We start from the raw sequence: 17087 nt of genomic DNA on the forward strand, positions 1-17087 counted from the left end.
AAATGTGTAGCTAGCGTTACTGGAGTGGTCGTGTTGAAGGTACGACATCTACAGGAGATTTGTACGTTGCCTTATCGGTAAAAAAGAAACCGGCGCATCACTGCTTAGAAGGTGGCAAATGAGTTTCTAGCTGCCACATGACAGATCTCCCGAAAAACTGTAGTCAAACCTTTGGGAGAAGGGAAACTGATGCAAACCTGTTGTGTTTGTCTCATCGTCCAGACAGCACTGTATTAACCATCTGCAACCGTATCACGAGCATGCAATGAACAGGAGTGGGCTTGCGTGATAGTCTCAGATGAGAGAAAGCTGAGTCTGTCATCGAACTAGACGCGAACTGATCTGGCGGGAGAGTGGTAACACTTATCTAGAAAATATCCAGGAAAGGGACCGATATCCGAGATGCAGTATCATGGTATGAGCCAGTATCATGATCAATGGCCGCACGCCCCTACATGTGATTGAAACTGGGACTATGACTGGCCAGCAATACATTGATGAACTTCTACTGCCTCATATTTGCCTTTCCCATGGTGCTTTAGATGATAAATTTCCTTTCATGGATGACAGTGCGTCATGTCATCGTGTACTCGCTGTTCAGGATTGTCTAGACATCGAGAATATTTAAAGCCTCGTATGGCTAGCACGTTCTCCAGGTATGAACCCCCTCCGAAAATTTTTGGAATGCTCTGGGTAAGCGACTTTCTCGTCGTATATCCTCAAACGAACAAGAACTCCCTCATCCGTGCTGTATGAGATTGTTGCTGTTGCGTCAATAAATAGTGGATAATTTTGAGGAGTGAGATCATTTGCCTTAGTAGCTAGCGAATAATGTTTTTCAAAAGCATGGCACGAAGTGGAAAGCTGCATCGCACTCCACGGTCGACATATTCCGTGCTAACACCTTTCTCAAAGGTACCTGCTGTCGTTCATATCCAGTTTTCCAGTTCTTTGTACCCGACATCAAAAGAATTCTTATACTTTTAGAAGTTTCAAAATCTATATTTTCCTGAACAATAAATCTCCTTTATTCTGGTGTACGAACAGTGTAACAACAATATTTTATTCTGCTTAGCCACCACCCCCGCGTAGTGTTATGCTACATTTCAGGTAGAGATCCGCCCTTAGCAACAGGCCAGCAATACATAAATACGACGTTAGGTCATTTGAGTACAGCAAAGCACACGAAGTTATCTGCCCAAAGGAAGAGTTTCTTCATAGAGGACATTATAAAGAAAACTCATTCGTATTAATGTTACACGTGCGAAAAAAAAAAAAAAACATGTAATAAAGCGCAATATGGAATATTTCTTAGAAACGCGATTCCTGAGAACCAGGTTGAACGGCATTTACGACGATCGCTATAAAGTTCCTTTTGGCCCTAAGATTCGGTAGGTAAACCAATCGGAAGGAAAGAATGATCACGGGAAAACCTTACTTGCTTCGCTTATTTGCTCTCAGAAGAAATTATTGGGAGCAATGTTTCTTGGAAAGGTTTTATTTGAGGAGCCGTTGAAAGAAACTGTTGCCCGATCTAATGGTAACTTTAGTTACGTTTCCTCTTAATGCTTAATTAAAAATGACGGGAACTATATGCCGATGCATGTCGTAAGTATTTATTTATTCGAATTGCATGCTTTTCTATAAAAGTAACTGAGTACAGCAACTGATCAGTATTTCATTTTTAGAATTTTTCTATGTTTTTAATGTAAAATAGGGACTTTTTAAGGCTATTGGAGAAGTCCGCTTGAAAGGGATTTTTGTTCCCCAAACGCAGTAACGCGGAGAAAAGTGATTTCGTTAATATTGTTAAAGTTTGGTGCAATGTTCTTCAATAACGTGAGTTGTTACAGTTTTTTTTTAATAAAAGTCACGCTAGTTGATACTTATAAAAACCTCTTCTTATAGCCACTTTCATAACGCCAGCTGATGACTGTATATTAAATCAGTTTCCCTTACAAAAGACCGCGAATTTTAAAAACTGTTCTCGTTAGCGGGTGAGGGTCTTTATAACAGGCTGTTATAAATAAGTACTTTTTTTATGAATATTATATTATTGAATTCCATTTATATATGGAAAGTTTTTGGAAAATGCTTTGCAAATTTTCCTGCAAATAATTTCTCTTTAATCAAAATCTTCCATTATATGTATGCTTTATTAGCAATGTGTATGCAATAGTTTTAAGCAGAAATTTCATGTTATAAAATGCTAAACAAGTGCAACGATTTAAAAATATTCCATTTATTAAATTTAATAAATATGTTTTGAAAATAATTATGGAACATACTGATCTAATATATATTTTTTAAATTCCATATATATTGAAGATACATCAGCTGAAGAAACATTAAATGACTTTGAGCAATTAAAGCAATTGCAATAGCTATTATCGCATAAATGCCAAGCAAAAAGTTAAGCTTTTTGATAATGGGAAACTAGAAGTTGTGCTAATTCATGAGCTTGTTAATATTTAATTATATCATAAAAAGTTATTCTTTTTTTAATATGTACATTTTTTCTTTCCATTTGAATGGGATAAGTATGAAAAATTTAAATAAACATTTGAAAGTTAAGTCTTGTTTAAACAGGATTCACATTTAAAACAAAGCAAGCTTAAGTATTTATAGCTAAGCATAATTTGATAATTTGACTACTAAATTAAAGCTTAGCCTAAATAATTCTGTTTCAAAATCCTGTCAGCAAATGATCTTATTTATGGTTTCGCATTTATCTATAGAAAACAAATATGTATACCAGGCATGACCAGATTGCATCACTTTGGTTCCATAAACATGGCTTGTGTTTAAACAAACAGTAGTTTTATTTTGAGAAATAATTACTAAAAAAGGTTAGCAGTTTTTTTAGTGATGCATTTTTTAAGATTGAGTACTGGAGTTTTTAAAATTATGTAATGTTGTGTGTTGTAATTTTAATCAGTTTTAAGCTGTTTGTCATGCACTAATTGTGTAAATAACTAACAAAGCCTAATAATCCATTTCTTTAACTTGTAGGGTTTTATTTTAATTAACCATGTTATAGTATTATTTTGTCTTTACTATAACTTATGCTTTCATTAACACCTAGACTATATATTAGATTAAGTATAAATAAACTTCAGGTTAGGTTAGGTTAATTGATTAGGACAAAGCAACTCAAGAGCTATCTGCCCATAGAGTGAGGTGCCTTTGTGGAGGACTTTTTAAGGGAAACCATCTCCTATGCAAGTTGCACATGAACAAAACCACGAAAATCAACTTTGCAGTGAACTCATTCAACGGGATTTTGATCTCAGGTCAAACTACCAGTATTCAGTGACTTTATCGCTCAGCTGCTGGTGGACCAAATAAACTTCAAGTTGCTATGTTTTTCAGCAAGTATAGGCATCACAGTTTCATTTCTTATGCTATTACAATTTAATTTGCCAGCATAAGTTTCTGCTAGTCATGATTTTTTTTGCAAGACTTGGTCAGGGGTCAGCCCTAGGTTTAAGATAGGATTGTTAATTTTATACCTCATTTTTAGTTTAATTTGAAAACGTGTATTGTAAGTTAATGAAAGTTTTATTTCCATTAAATGTTCAGCTTGCATAACTGTCAGGTTGTTATGTTGATAAATAATTTTATTTCAAACTTTTTCTTTAATTTAGATGCTTTTAGTTAGCCATGAAACAGGAAAGAAAGTTTTTCTGGAAGCCCATTGCGGTTACCTTGGATGATTTGGTCGATTAAAATTAATAGCATAATTTTGTAGAATTAATACTATGTTGGTGCTACTTTCAGAACATTTAAAGACTATCAGTTCAGCAGAAAAGAAAAGCATTGCTAACATGTTGCATTGATGGTATATGTCTAATCTAGCTGAACCATGTTATATGTGTAATTGTAATTTGCGTTGGAAGAAATGGAACATTATTTTGCATCTAATGAAATAACTTAAATTATTTAGGGCTAGGTTTGATCTCCATATGTCCTCAGGTTAGATATATGAGAGAAACTAAACTCCTATTTTTTTATATAAAAAATCTTGTGTGGTTTCACAATGTATTTAAAATAATTTTCACATTTCAAATCGCATTTTTTCTGTGGCATGTTTTATCCCATCCCACTTGTTTAAATGTGTCCAAGATAATGCATATGTATTAAGAGTAAAGAAACACTGCTAGTTGCATTTTTCAAGTTATTGGGTTATTCACTTAATTATTGTAACTGCCTGCATAAACTTGTATTTCCAATTTGTCAGTATTAAAATAAACTGACAATTATAGTAAGAAAAATTTGGACACTAAAATAAGATGCTTGTTTTTTCTATCAGAAGCAAAGGGTATTCAGTGCATTGTGTAAAAGTTTAATATACTTTTCCTGAAAATTGCAATACAATTTAGTAGAAGTATATTGTTATTTACATAGAATTGGAGCAAAAAGAATCATTTATGAAGTAGCCACATAAAATTCGATATACTTATTAATTTTTTCAAACATATCTGCCTATTTAAGAACTATTTTAATGCTTTTAAAATATAAATGGTATCTTAAAAGTTGCTGCTGTTGGAAAGTGGATTTACTAACTTACTTAGTTTGGGCACTTTTAGTACATATATATATATATATATATATATATAGTTGATGGTTCTTGTAATGACCATTTTATCCTTCAACTGATGAAAGTACACTGGTTTCTTGAAATTAAAGGAAAATCATGAAAATAATAATTATTCAAAAAGTTATATGTTTATTTTAGAGACTGGGCCACAATATACAAAATATAGTAAGATGCAAAATGAACTAAAAATAAATTACTAGGCAATTCTGATGTTTTAAAAATTAATGCATGTTTGAAATCAATAAATTGGGTATGTTAATTTGACATAGGAAAAGGACCTTCAGTATGGTTCGTCCTGAGCAACAGTACAGTACATACAATGTGCAGTACATACAATATGTGATGCTTCTGATTAAGTAGTCTTTGAGCTTCGTAGGAAATAAGAACCACTGTTTTTGCAAAGTGGTTGTTAGCATGGCAAGTCCAAAGAGTTAGACTGATAGCAGCAATATATCCTCCCTTGAGCATTCCAAACATACTTAATGGAATTCAGGTTCAGGTATTGGACACTGAACATACTCCATATGCTTAATTGTTCACTAATGATCATAATCTGATCCAGTGCCCAATATGGTACTTGAGGAAGCATTCTGCACACAGTAGATGGTATCCTTCTGGTGGTTTCAGTAAGGTTGGTTGCAGTCTTATGCCTTCATGCAAATGACCACAAATATTGATTATTGGTGATCAACATGTTCTTGACCATTTTTGGCTGAACATTCTACATGCCAGATCTGTAGTTTGGAATAGTTGTCAGAGTCTGCGAAAAACATAGGGTGCATTTATTCATCTTGCTAACTCTGTCTGATTTTCTTTTGCTTATAATTTCCCTGTGGCTGGTCATGGTAGTTCTGGCATAAATGATGCCTTGATGTCATTATAATGAATTACTTGTCCAAGTTTCTTATCTCATTGTCATAATAAAGCCTGCAGTGTTAATATGAAATGTGCATTTGTATTCTTCTTGTTAATAACATATTCTAATTTCAATGTTGCTGTTTTGCAAGTTGCTGCTTTCATCAACATTTTTTATTTAACAGCACAGCCACATTTCTTTTCTGCTGGTTTATTTTTGAATGAGTTTATAGTTATTTTTATGATTTTTCCATAATTTTTGGAAATAGATGTATATTGAATCTACTTTTACTATAATGACCACTTGTTATCACTTCTTTTTTCTGTAGGTGCAACAGATTGTTGTAAGAGGCACCACTATATGTGGTTCTAGATTAAGAATTCCCAACCCTTTTCTTGCATCTGCATCTTTAAAAATGATTTTCCTTGACCCCCTTGCATTTTTCACTATAATATAAAGCATACACTATAATCATAATACAAATGATAGCAAATTAATAACTTATAGATAACAATTAGACTGAGAATATGAGAAAAAGTTTCGAAGAAAACAGTTTATTAGATTTGTTTTATTATTTTTGCATTATTATTATTTTAAATTTTACAAATATAAGCAAGTTTTCAGAAACAGGATCACAAAAGTGCAAAGTATCAGGTATTATAAAGTATTAAGTATTCCTATACATTGTGAACTTTCTTATGGTCATTATGTGCATGATCATGATTAAAAAATTAATTTTATACCTTTAAATTTGCTTATAACTAAATTGCAAATTTAAGGCTTTACATAATTAAAATGGTACTTACTTTCAGAGCTTTAAGTAAGCTTGTATCCTCTAAACCTATGTGTATGTCTCTGTGTGTGATGAAGGGAAATCGTAGTACATCACTATGGTGCTTCCCATGATCAAAACAAATACCAATTAAAATTGCAATCATTTGTATGTTTAATTGAATGTTGAAGTTTCATGCCTCTCTTTATACTTTGTGCTTCTGGTACTACCCTTGGGGTTAAACATAAAATTTTGTAAATAGTTGCTCCCTTAGGATTTGATTCTTTTTGAAGTTCTGGTTATCCAGTACAAAGTCCATAAGCCAGACGTCCATTATGATCTATAATCCGGACCTCAAAGCCACAAACGTTTTTTTGTATGCTTTATGCATGCACGTTTAATGTATAACAGACGGTATAAGCTAGGCTAAAATTATCTTTACTGATTATGAGGCATTTCAGTTAATGTTGCAGAGCGCTGTTCCTTAATCTTCTAATTCGATCTGGCTTATTATTTTTTTGCAGACTGTTAGAGCAATTTTATAAAAATTAAGCTTGAACTTTCGATTATTTCAAAAAGAATTTCCAATTCTGGAGCTGCCAAAGGATCTACAAAGCGAAAGCATGTTTCGATGTCCATCAAACAAAAAGTGGAATTGCTGTAAAAAATGGATAACGGCATATCCGTCTGAAAATTGTGCGAGGAGTATGGCATTGGAAAGTCAAATTGTATATGACATGAGCAAAAAGAAAAAGGAACTTTTTGAATTTTTTGTCGATTCCGACACCCCACTTGCAGTGAATAACAGGAAAAAGAGTTCGTTATGCTAAAAGTGATGATCATGACAAAGTGATGATTGAATGGGTCAGACAGCGTCAGAGCGAGTGCATGCCATTGACGGGTCCAATGGTAACGGCTCAAGCCAAAACATTTCATGAAGAAATGAACTTAAACACTGAGTGCATGTATTCGACAGGTTGGTTAACCAAATTTAAAAATCGCCATGGTATAAGACAATTAAAAATTTCAGGTGGAAAAGCTTCAGCTGATACTGAAGCTGCTGAACAATTTTCAGATGAATTCATTGAACTCATTATAGTGAACAATTATCTCCAGAACAGATTTACAACGCTGATGAAACTGGTCTTTTCTGGCAATATGTACCGCGAAATACCTTGGCAACCTCTACAGAAAAGACTCCAACTGGTGTCAAAAATTGCAAAGCGAGACGAAGAATTTTAGTGTGCGCAAATGCTGCAGGAACGCACAAGTGCAAACTTTTCGTAATCGGGAAACATGCACGACCTCGAGCATTTAAAGGAGTAACGATTTTCACCGTTATGTATCGCGCAAATAAAACAGCATGAATGACACTCGCGTTGATGAATGATTGGTTTGAAAATCATTTTATACCCGAAGCTCGCAACATTTGAATTCGTTTTTTTTTTTACCTGATGACTCAAAAATAGAGCTGATTGTTGACAACTGTTCGGCGCATACTTCTCTTAAAGCTTTAGTGAAAGATAACGTATCCGTATTATTCTTCTCTCCAAATTGTACGTCTATCATTTAGCCATGTAGATATGGGAATAGTGCACGCACTGAAGTGCAACTATAAAGTAGCATTTTTAAAATCTATGTTAAATTTCTTGAACAATGGCAAAACTATTCAAGACTTTTTAAAATTTTTTAGCATAAAATCTGCTGTGTGGAGCATCGCAAGATCGTGGGAGGATGTCTCCAGATACGTCAAAATATGCTTGGCATAATTTATGGCCAGCTACCATATTTCATGGTGAGGACGATGAAGATGATAACCTCAAATTTGAAGGATTTCGGACGTCGCAAACTAAAGGCGAAATTTTCCAGTTATTGGATTTTGTAAAGAAACGTGGAGAAACGGTAATAAATGGAGATGATTATAAGAGAAGTTTTTCATTGCGAAGACAATGCCCCAATCATCAATCAATTAACGGACGGTGAAATCCGTAGTATGGTTCTAGATCCAGACAATACCGCTTCCGATAGTGGTAAAAGTGACAGAGAGGTTACTGAAAACGAAAAAATTTTGATTGACAAGTTAGTCGGTATTCTCGACATAGCAATTACAGGACTTGAGCAGTGGAACTTTGTAACTGAACAGGAAATTATGTCTGTTTATAGAATTAAAGAAAAAGTATTAGCACAAAAAACGAAGCAACTTAAACAACTTACATCGAAAGAAATGTGTAGTAAGCAAATAAATATTAAGCTTTTTTTTGTAAATTTTGATACCCTTTAAATCATAATTTCATAAATTACGGTTTCATATTTTTAATTGTATAATTTCTGCATGGCATCTTACCAGATTTAAATTGATGATCTATAATCCGAAAAAAAAAAAACCCTAATCCGGATTCGCCGAAGACCCGACGAGTCCGGATTACGAACTTCGTAGTATATAAGGAGGGTCATCTTCGGAACTTATGATAGTGCTATTAATATATTAGTAATATTTTTAAGCCACAGTGTGAATGCAGTGAATAGTAACAGGGCATGTATATTTTGATCAGTGATGTATTAAGTAGATTTTTTTTTTTTTTTTTTTTTGAGTGACTGGTAATGGAAACAGATTTTACAATTTGTGTTTCCTCTCTCTCTCTCTCTTTTTTACCATTTTTCTTATTTGAAATTACTCTTACTTCTATTTTTACTTAATGACAATTGTAGTCTGTTAAATGTTATTATTATTTTTTTTTCTTGTTGAATTAAATCTTGATTAATTCTTTCTGTTTTTTCATTTCCCCCCCTAAACAACTATCCTGGTCTTTTTTATGTAAAAATTCAGAAATATCTCTGCTTTTTAAGAAAATATTACAATAATCCTATTCTAGATTACTGTATCTCAGAAAAAAGCAGAAGTACATAAATGAAAAAATAGATAAATCTACGAAATTTAAGTATTAGAATAAGAGTTTTTGATAAGTCTTAGTGTATGTGCATATTAAAATTAGTACACCTATCTATGTGTCATTCCAAGCTGCTATATTTTAAGTATTGTATTGCTAAAATCCTTTACAGTATGTACAGATTATTAGTTTTTTTTTGGAAGGCAGGAAACACTAGAAATCAACTTTGCCTGTGCTGGGACCATCCACTTGTTAGCTGGATGCATTAACTACTTATAGCATAAGAGCATACATTAGGGGTGTGATAATTCTTTATAAGTATTTAAAATGTTCTTCTATCACTTGCTGCACTTTTACAAACATGCTGCTGCTATATGCTATTTTTGTTAAAAATTGTTTCTATGTTAACCAAATTAGTTTTTTACTGTTACATTCATGGGCTTGCTATTAAAATCAAGTATATGTTTCAGATTGCTTGTATTTATTTATTTATTTTTGTTATTATAGTTTATGAAATTTCCGTAAATTCTTTTATATGAGAAAAATTAAATTTCTCTCATTTATGCCCATTGATTGGGTAATGTAATTTTAGGAATGCATGCCTATAGATTAACTGATGTGTATTACTGAAACAGTAATATTATTTATTATCTTGAGATTAACTGCATCTCAGACAGTTTTTAAGCATATTTTAATCTTTTTTTTTTTTTTTTTTTTTTTCAGACTATACAAGTTGGTGCAGACTTTCAGGCTGTGATTCCTGAAGGCCTATCTAAGTATGATGATGCGCCAGGTTTGTATATGCAATATTTTATGAAACATTTAAGGTATAAAGCGTTTGTATAATTCTGTTCCCTTTTTGCATGCATTTTTGCCTGAAAAATAAACTGAGAGCTGGAACTTGCAGTTTCATGTGAAAAGCCTTTTTTTAATGTGTAATTGTGTATTTGTTTTGGGGGGGTGAAAGGTTATATTTGTATAATTTTTTATACTGCTGTATTCCATTATTTTTTACATGGTTGCTTCATATTGAAGAGGATACCTATTTTACATAAATTACATTGTTATTTAAATTAATTTATTATTAATAATCACCTACATTACTGTAAATTTTGATCTAGTGGAAACAGAAGACTAAACAGGAAAAATATTGACAAGTTATCAAATTTATCTGAAATTTGTTAACATGTTATTTGAGTTAACTGGCATAAATTGTGTTCTAATTTCTAATTACGAGGCATATTCAGAAACTAAATACCGTTTTGAAAAAAAAAAAAAAAAATAGTAAAACAATTTTTTCGAATCCAATTTTATTTTTACATGAAAATACATGTCTTAAACTATTTTTCAACATAGTTTCTGCCAATGATCAAACACTTGTCATAGCGGGTGACCAGTTTTTGTATACCATCGTCAAAGAAACTTCCCGCCAATTTCGATAACCACGACTCCACAGCATTTTTCGTGTCATCGTCAGATCCAAAGCGCTTGTCACCAAGCTTGTGCTTCATGTGCAGGAGGAACAAGTGATAGTCGGACGGTACCAAGTCCGGGCTGTACGGCGGGTGATCGAACTGCTCCCAATGAAACTGTCGAATTAACGATTGAATGACACCAGCAGTATGGGGCCGAGCATTGTCATGGAGCAACACAATTCCTTTACTGAGCATTCCTCTTTGTTTGTTTTGAATGGCACACCTTAGTTTTGTTAAAGTCTCACAATATCATGCCGCATTAATGGTTTCACCTCTGGGAAGAAATTCAGTAAGCAAAATGCCTTTCCTATCCCAGAAGACAGTGCACATGATTTTTTGTGATGACATTGTCACTTTGAACTTTTGTTTTTTCGGAGAATGAGTGTGTCTCTACTCCATCGATTGTTGTTTCGATTCTGGTGTGAAATGACACACCCAAGTTTTATCACCTGTCACAATTTGGTTTAAAATGTTTTCTCCCTCATCACTGTGCCGTGTGAGAAATGTCAGGGCACTACCAAGTCGCTTTGCTTTGTGAACATGAGTGAGCATTTTATGGAAACCATCGGGAACACAGCTTGCGATAATTCAAGCGGTCAGACACAGTTTTGAACAAAACAGTACGTGAAATTTGTGGAAATGCCTCTGAAAGAGTTGTCATTGTGAAGCGTCTGTTCTCATGAATTGCTTCATCAACTTTCCTTACCAAATCATCGGTGACAACAGAAGGCCGACCACTCCGAGCCTCGGCATGGACATTTGTTCGACCTGCATTAAACATTCTTACCTACTTTCTCACCATTCCATCACTTATCGCGTATTCACCGTAAACTTCTGTCACTTGACGATAAATTTCGGCAGGTATAACATTCCTCGCGTTCAAAAACACAACATAGAGCAACCAAAATGGCGACAATTGAAAGTCAGTGAACAAGAAAGACTAGTGCGCATGCGCGGGACGCCTACCACAGCGCTGCGCCAGCGCTAGAATGAAACGGTACTTAGTTTCCGAATACGTATTTAAACTTAAAATAATAATTATTTTCGGATAAGTTTTGATTTTTACTTTAAATTATTTCTAGCTTATGAAAATGAAGATCGTTTATTGTGGGATCCAACAAAGTTATCAGATTTGGAAGGTTAGTAATGAGTACAGCTTTTATATTTTAATATTTTTTATATTTATAAAGAAAGGCTTTTGTAAAACTACCCTTTTTTGGTACTTTTGAAAGTGTTGAACTGTATCAGAAGTGGTGTCATTTAAAAGTGGTTAATTTGCATGTTGTGTTTTAAAGTTTTGTTTTAATTGTAACACATCCCACTGTATATTGTATAGCTATATTAAATTGTTAACTTCAAAGCTACAGTTTCAGTTTGTGTATTTAAAGTTGAAGAACTGAAAGGCAAACACAGTTAAAAGTCTAGCTTTGCATACTAAAAAGCCGCACTTAAAGTGTACTAACTTCGGAACATTCACAGGCTGCTGATCTGCTTTGTCTCTGGTATCTGAATGAATGGTTGATTAAATTTGCCTCCTTTTATTCTGGTCTCATTCAGGGTTGCTGTAGGTTTTGAGATTTGCTATGCATCTGGATGTCCGTTTTTTAAAATATGGCAACCCTATATGAAGCAACCGCATGAAACAGCTATAAAAGGCAGCAAACTTGACTAGGCCTTCTGTTTGGATTCCAGGTGGTGGAGCCGATGGAACTGATTGCAGAAGCTCTGGCCTTAGTAATGTTTAAATGTGTTTTTGTTGTATAAAACTGGGCTGTTTTATTTTGTTTTAATGCATAACATTTTCAGTGCTATGCCATTTAATTTATGTGGAGGATATTTTGCAGTTTTGTTTATTAGGTTAAAAATAATATTTTTATGTTATGAAGAAAAAATGAGTACTCCGTTCAAAATTGTTCTGCTGTTCGATAAAAAAAAAAAAAAAAAAAAAAATGCTTTTTCAATGTGCCATTTTTACGTATGGTGTAGAAGCCACAGTGCTGGGGAAACCATCTCTAATTGATTAGAGAGAAATAAATTACTGAAATTTTAAGAAATTACAGTATTGTGAAAACTTTATGAAGATATTTCCTTTTTGAATGATGTAGAGGACCACAGCTTGCTGTTAAGAATTAACCTGACTGCATTATCTGTGCAGATATTAAATTGAAGAATTAGGGAATCATTAAATGGTGTGTAACTGCATTCTTCAATATTGGGCAAACTGCAGTTATTCAAGAATAAAATAATGTTTATTCAGTTTTAATTGATAATATTTGTGGTTACATTTAATGCTTTTTTCCTTTTCCTGAAGGTTAATATAGTAAAAAAAACTGTTTTGATGTAATGCATGGAAGTATATTTCTGTTAGTAACAAGATATAATATATGCCTAAATTATAAAATGTCATGAACATCCTTTCACTGTCCATCTTAAATCAATCTGTATGAAACAAAACACCGTTGATCTGACTTGAGGCAGAACTATTTTAAATTAGAAATTTTCTGTCAACTCATGATCAACCAGTCTTGTTTCCATAAGATATGTAAATGGCTCATTTTTATACCAAGTTTTCAACACTAAAATAAATTTTGAATATGTTTTGAATTTCAAAATTTCCTACCTTTTAAATCTTTTAAAAGAAATAGCACATGCAGTCTAAAAAAATGCTTTATCACAGTAATTGCAATTAAAACATTTTTTACAAATGTTGTTTGAAAAATGTGGTAAAAATTACTGTAATTTTAAATGTTGGTGAATTAAGAAAATTAAATTTATAAAAGCATGCAATATTTGAAAGTTGTGCCACTAACCATCAGTTTCCAGTTAAGAAAGTACTCATCTTTAATGTTATTAATATCAATAGCAATCCTTCAGCAGATTTTCTCACAGAATGACAAAAATTAATTTGGAATGTATTTGCAAGTGTCTCATTTTCTCACTCAATGTTCATATTATATGTGTGTAATTAATAAAATGATTTAAGCTTTCATATAGCTGCCAACTCTCCCAGTTAATTGCTGAGTTTCTCAATTTTTAATTTTTAGCCTTTACCAAGGAAATCTACCAAAGAAAAATTTTCACAGTAATAAATTTATTGAATTAATGCAATTTGTGAAAATTCCTTTGTTTACACTCTTAGTGATTTTCAGCATAATTTTTCTTAGTAAAATTTTATTTGGTATGAATTATCTCAATATACTAGACATTTATAGAACTTTTTATGTAGATTCAAATTATGTTTAATTTTGTTATACAAGATTTATAGAATACATAACTATACAATGCATTACTAAGTACATTTCCTGAGTTTGTCTTCACAATGGTATGTAACTCTGTACATACAGAAAAAAGAAGAAAAGAAAAGGGGAGGTAGCTGTATATCTCTCGGCTGGCTGATTGGCAAAATATAACTTGCACTTTTCATGTCTCAAAAATGTCACTTAGGATATACATTAGATTTATTTTTGTATAGTATTGTTCTAACATATGTGTTTTTACCAAAATTTTTCTGAAATGATATATTGATTTTTTCCACATTTCAATTCTACAACTTATATGCCAAAAAGCGAATATTTAAAAAATTAGCTCTGGAATGTTAATTGAAGTTTGTATATATTATTAATATATATATTTCTTTTAATTAAACTTACTTGATTCCTTCTTTCACAGTTTGAAATTTAGTTTTAATCAAAATAAAATTCGCGGTTATCATCTTAAAGCAGATGTATTTCTAGGGATACTTAGAAAAAAATTAGAGTTGTTTTTCAAAATTTCTCAAGATATACATGAATTTATATACTGTCACATTTGTTATAAGTGATAATAATGCCAAATATGGTTTATACAATTTATTGTAATCTTCAATACATTGCAACAGTTATTTTGAACCTGAAATTTCCAAATGCACTTTTATAGAGAATCATTCATGGGGAATTTCTTTATTTTAATTTTTATGTTAATTCCTTATAAATATTTATTAAGAATACATGAAAAAACATTTGTGTTCAATTTACAAAGAATGTTAATCAAAAGTTAGCAGATTTTGTTCCCTTCCAAATCAGAGAAAATTTTTACTTTTGCCATTCTATCACCTGTTATTTCATTTAACTTATATGTAACAGAATTAATTTTGCTGATTTCAAAACTGAGCATCATATACCCATGCAGTACTTCTGGGTACATGAAAAATGTAAATAAAAAATGCTGCCTTCTATAGTGGCAAAATTTACTTTTTTCCCCCTAATAGCAAGTACTGGCCTATGCCGGCATCCGCCAGATCGGTGGGCTCTTTATTATGAAGGCACTTAATAGGTGGGCCACCATTGCCTCCTATGAAGGGATATACAAGACAATGTTTACATCCATGTCTTCTCTGGAATTCGAACCCGTGCCCTTCGGTATCACAGGCAGGCTCCCTGAACCACCATACCACCTGGGCTGGCAAAATCTACTATAATATGAGATTTTTATAATCTTTTCTGTGTGTAACAAAGGCAACAAATAAACATTATTTGGAAGATGTTTTTATGGCCAAAACTATTTCCTGGCCTTTGCTACATTATAAATTTCTTAAACAAGCTATTTATGTTTGAAAGGGCCTTTATGTATTATCAAAGACACCTTTTTTCGAAAGCAAAATGTGTTTTTATAGAAACACAGGATTTAGAATAAAAACATTTTTAAAAGCTTAGATTTTGATTCTAATTATTATACTAGGCTTTGGTGAGTTTCTTGTTTTCTTAATTTAAAAATCTACATTTAGAAATGGAGGAAAAATTAGGTTGGTTCATTATTTAATTATGGCAAAGCACATGGAGACATATGCCTAAACAAAGGAATGGCTTCATGGAAGACTTATCTAAAAGAATGTGGCTTGTAGTCATGTTACACATAAGGAAAATCACAAAAAAACATGCAGCCACCTCATTCGCCTAGGTTAGTTCAGTAGTCTAATCACTCAGCTACTAGTGGGATCGCTTAAATTAAGAGCCCAGGTTATTAGATGTGTAAATCATCCTATGTTGATTAACCGTTATTATGTTTTAAATCTTTATTATAACTTACCCTTTCCATATTCCTCATGAAAATGCAAATTAGTTTTGTGTGTATTTAAATTAAGGGTTTTGAATATTAAGTTGAGAGAGCTTCTGGCAATCATGATTTGCTGTTAGTATATTTAGTCAGCTCTATTTAAAAACTATGTTCTGGCTTTAGCATTCCTGCTGGCTGATTTATGAATGCAGTGATAAAATGCATGAGCTTCTTTTATTTAATGTGTAGTCTTAGACTACATTATGGATATTTTAATTTAATTGTCTGTACTGTTTATGTAGAATACCCACAAGTTGTGGAATTTCATATGTATCGCAAGTGTCGTCTTTATGTTCATACAGAGAGTAAATTAAAGAGGTTATTTACACCTTTTACTGTGTTTTGTGAGTTGTTGAAGATGTAATGTGTGGTATTGTTGGCATGACCGCCTAAAAGTAACGATACTAAGAATACCAAATACAAATTAATTCTGCGCAAATAGTTAAACTAAAATTTAGAGGTTAGTACATTGCATGATCTTTACTAATAAGAATAAAATGACTTACCCAATAAGGCATGCATGAGTCTGTAACTCTCTTTTTCCAATCTCACATTTATTTTATCAAACACATTTTCTGGATTAAATAAGGAACATTTATCTCACATATATAAAATATCAAAATATCAGAACTTAGATACACAAAACGTGATAAATTAAAATGGAATGGTCGGTGAATGCCAAAACGTGACTATTCGTAGATAAATTGCAATCCTGTCTCATCGAATATATGTGCAGTCAAAATTTTCTCATATTCATTTTCGTATTGTCGCGCAGTCTTATTACACACGTGCAAGCTCTTCTTTTTTCACACTCACATTTTTTTTAACACACTTATCATCACGTTGTGACCCATCACTGGTCAAGCGCATCTTGGAGTCGAACACCTATTGATAATCTGCTTGAGCGTTTTTTTTATGTTATTCACGGCAGCAGGACTTAGTGAGTCTCAAACCAAGATCCTCTACACATTACATCTCTTAATTCTGCTTCTTTCTATGCATAATACGACGACATTCCACGTGAAAATATGCAGGAACGATGGCGACTGCTGAGTGTGTGTGGCCCGAAGGCCCACACACTCTTTAACACGACGTCAGGCCAGAAAGAGAGAGACAAACCAGTCCTTCCAGTTTTTATCACTGCGACGCAGGTGGTAGCACGTGTTAACGATTCAAGAATTGATGATGCCATAGTGTTCACTGTGAGAATTCTGTGTTCTCACATAATGATAACTTGCTATCTGTCAGGATTTTAGCTCTAGTTTTCAGTTGTAATAGCAGTAGTCGATTCTAATTTACTGTTTTGTTTGCATATATTTAAAGTAGTATTATATTCTCACATGTGCTTAGCAGTCCTTATAAGTCCTTATATTTGAAAATAAATTATAAAAGCCTTCACAAGTGC

General features: G+C 32.7%; 1 protein-coding gene across 3 annotated transcripts in view; it reads left to right on the top strand.

The window, feature by feature from the left end:
* Positions 1-17087, top strand: part of LOC118181660 (mesoderm induction early response protein 1-like) — a 236979-nt gene that overhangs the window by 147080 nt on the left and 72812 nt on the right. For all 3 annotated transcript variants that reach the window (XM_085808930.1, XM_085808931.1, XM_085808932.1), the window contains 2 exons: positions 9840-9909; positions 11674-11730. In XM_085808930.1, coding sequence (XP_085665056.1) covers positions 9840-9909; positions 11674-11730 — 127 coding nt within the window. The remainder of the gene's footprint in view (positions 1-9839; positions 9910-11673; positions 11731-17087) is intronic.

Source organism: Stegodyphus dumicola, chromosome X2 (assembly GCF_044657685.1).
Source record: "Stegodyphus dumicola isolate Sdum_Otavi_A_Nest chromosome X2, ASM4465768v1".
Taxonomy (NCBI): domain Eukaryota; kingdom Metazoa; phylum Arthropoda; class Arachnida; order Araneae; family Eresidae; genus Stegodyphus; species Stegodyphus dumicola.